The sequence below is a fragment of the Manacus vitellinus genome, unplaced genomic scaffold (assembly GCF_001715985.3).
Source record: "Manacus vitellinus isolate BGI_N305 unplaced genomic scaffold, ASM171598v3 scaffold_344_pilon, whole genome shotgun sequence".
NCBI lineage: Eukaryota > Metazoa > Chordata > Aves > Passeriformes > Pipridae > Manacus > Manacus vitellinus.
The window spans coordinates 10,349-11,469 of record NW_021940483.1 but is presented as its reverse complement, the minus strand read 5'-3'; the positions used below and the strand labels follow the sequence as shown (position 1 = coordinate 11,469).

The 1,121-nt window shown below is 55.6% G+C and overlaps 1 protein-coding gene across 1 annotated transcript in view; it reads left to right on the top strand.

Annotated features, from left to right (window-relative positions):
• Positions 1 to 46: 46 nt before the first annotated feature.
• Positions 47 to 1,121, top strand: part of LOC103764371 (neuroblast differentiation-associated protein AHNAK) — a gene marked incomplete at its 3' end in the record, with an annotated part of 11,417 nt that continues 10,342 nt past the window's right edge. Inside the window, exon 1 of the mRNA XM_029961419.1 lies at positions 47 to 1,120. Within this exon, the coding sequence (XP_029817279.1) occupies positions 61 to 1,120 (1,060 nt within the window). The remainder of the gene's footprint in view (position 1,121) is intronic.

Below are 1,121 nucleotides of genomic sequence, written 5' to 3'. Positions count from 1 at the left end.
ACTCTTCCCCAGGGGGAGGTGGACATTTCTGGCCCCAAAGTGGACATTTCTGCCCCCAAAATGGACATTTCTGGCCCCAAGGTTGACCTGAAGGGGCCCAAAGTGGACATTTCTGGCCCCAAGGTGGACGTCGATGTCCCGAGCGTGGACATCGAAGGGCCGGAAGTGAAAGGAAAAGGTCTCAAGTTTAAAATGCCCGAACTGAACGTTCAGACCCCAAAACTGTCCATGCCAGACGTAGATCTGGGGTTGAAGGTCCCAAAACTGAAGGGGGACGTGGCAATTTCTGGCCCGAAGATCTCCGGGGATCTGAAGGGCCCCAAAATAGATGTGGAGGGTCCCAAGGTGGACGTGAAAGGCCCCAAAATAGACGTGAAAGGTCCCAAGGTGGATGTGGAAGTTCCCAGGATGGACGTGGAAGGTCCCAAAGTGGATGTTGAGATGCCGGAGGTGGACTTGGAATGCCCGGAAGGGAAGATAAAAGGCCCCAAATTTAAGATGCCGAAACTGAACATTAAGTCGCCCAAAATCTCGGTGCCAGACGTGGATTTGAACCTGAAGGGCCACAAAGTGAAGGGAGAGATGGACGTTTCCCTCCCGAAGGTAGAAGGTGAGGTCAAGGGGCCCAAAATCGACGTGGAGGTCCCGGACACAAACCTGGAGGGTCCGGAGGCCAAAGTGAAAATGCCCAAAATGAAACTGCCCCATTTCCACATGTCCGACCCCAAACTGGAGGGAGCCGAGGTCGATGTGAACCTGCCCAAAGCAGAGCTGGAGGTGTCTGGGCCGGAGGTGGACGTTGAGGGGCCGGAGGTGGACGTGGGAGGCACGGAAGGCAAATGGAAAGGTCCCAAATTCCGGATGCCGAAGCTGAACATCAAAACGCCCAAAATCTCGATGCCGGACGTGGATTTGAACCTGAAGGGCCCCAAAGTGAAAGGAGAGGTGGATGTGGCAGCTCCCAAGGTCGAAGGGGACTGGAAAGGGCCAGAAATGGAGGTGAAGGGGCCGAAGGTGGATGTTGAGGTGCCCAACCTGGACGTGGAGGGTCCCGAGGGGAAGGTGAAGGGCCCCAAGTTCAAGATGCCCGAGATGCACATCAAGGCCCAAAAGATCTCCTT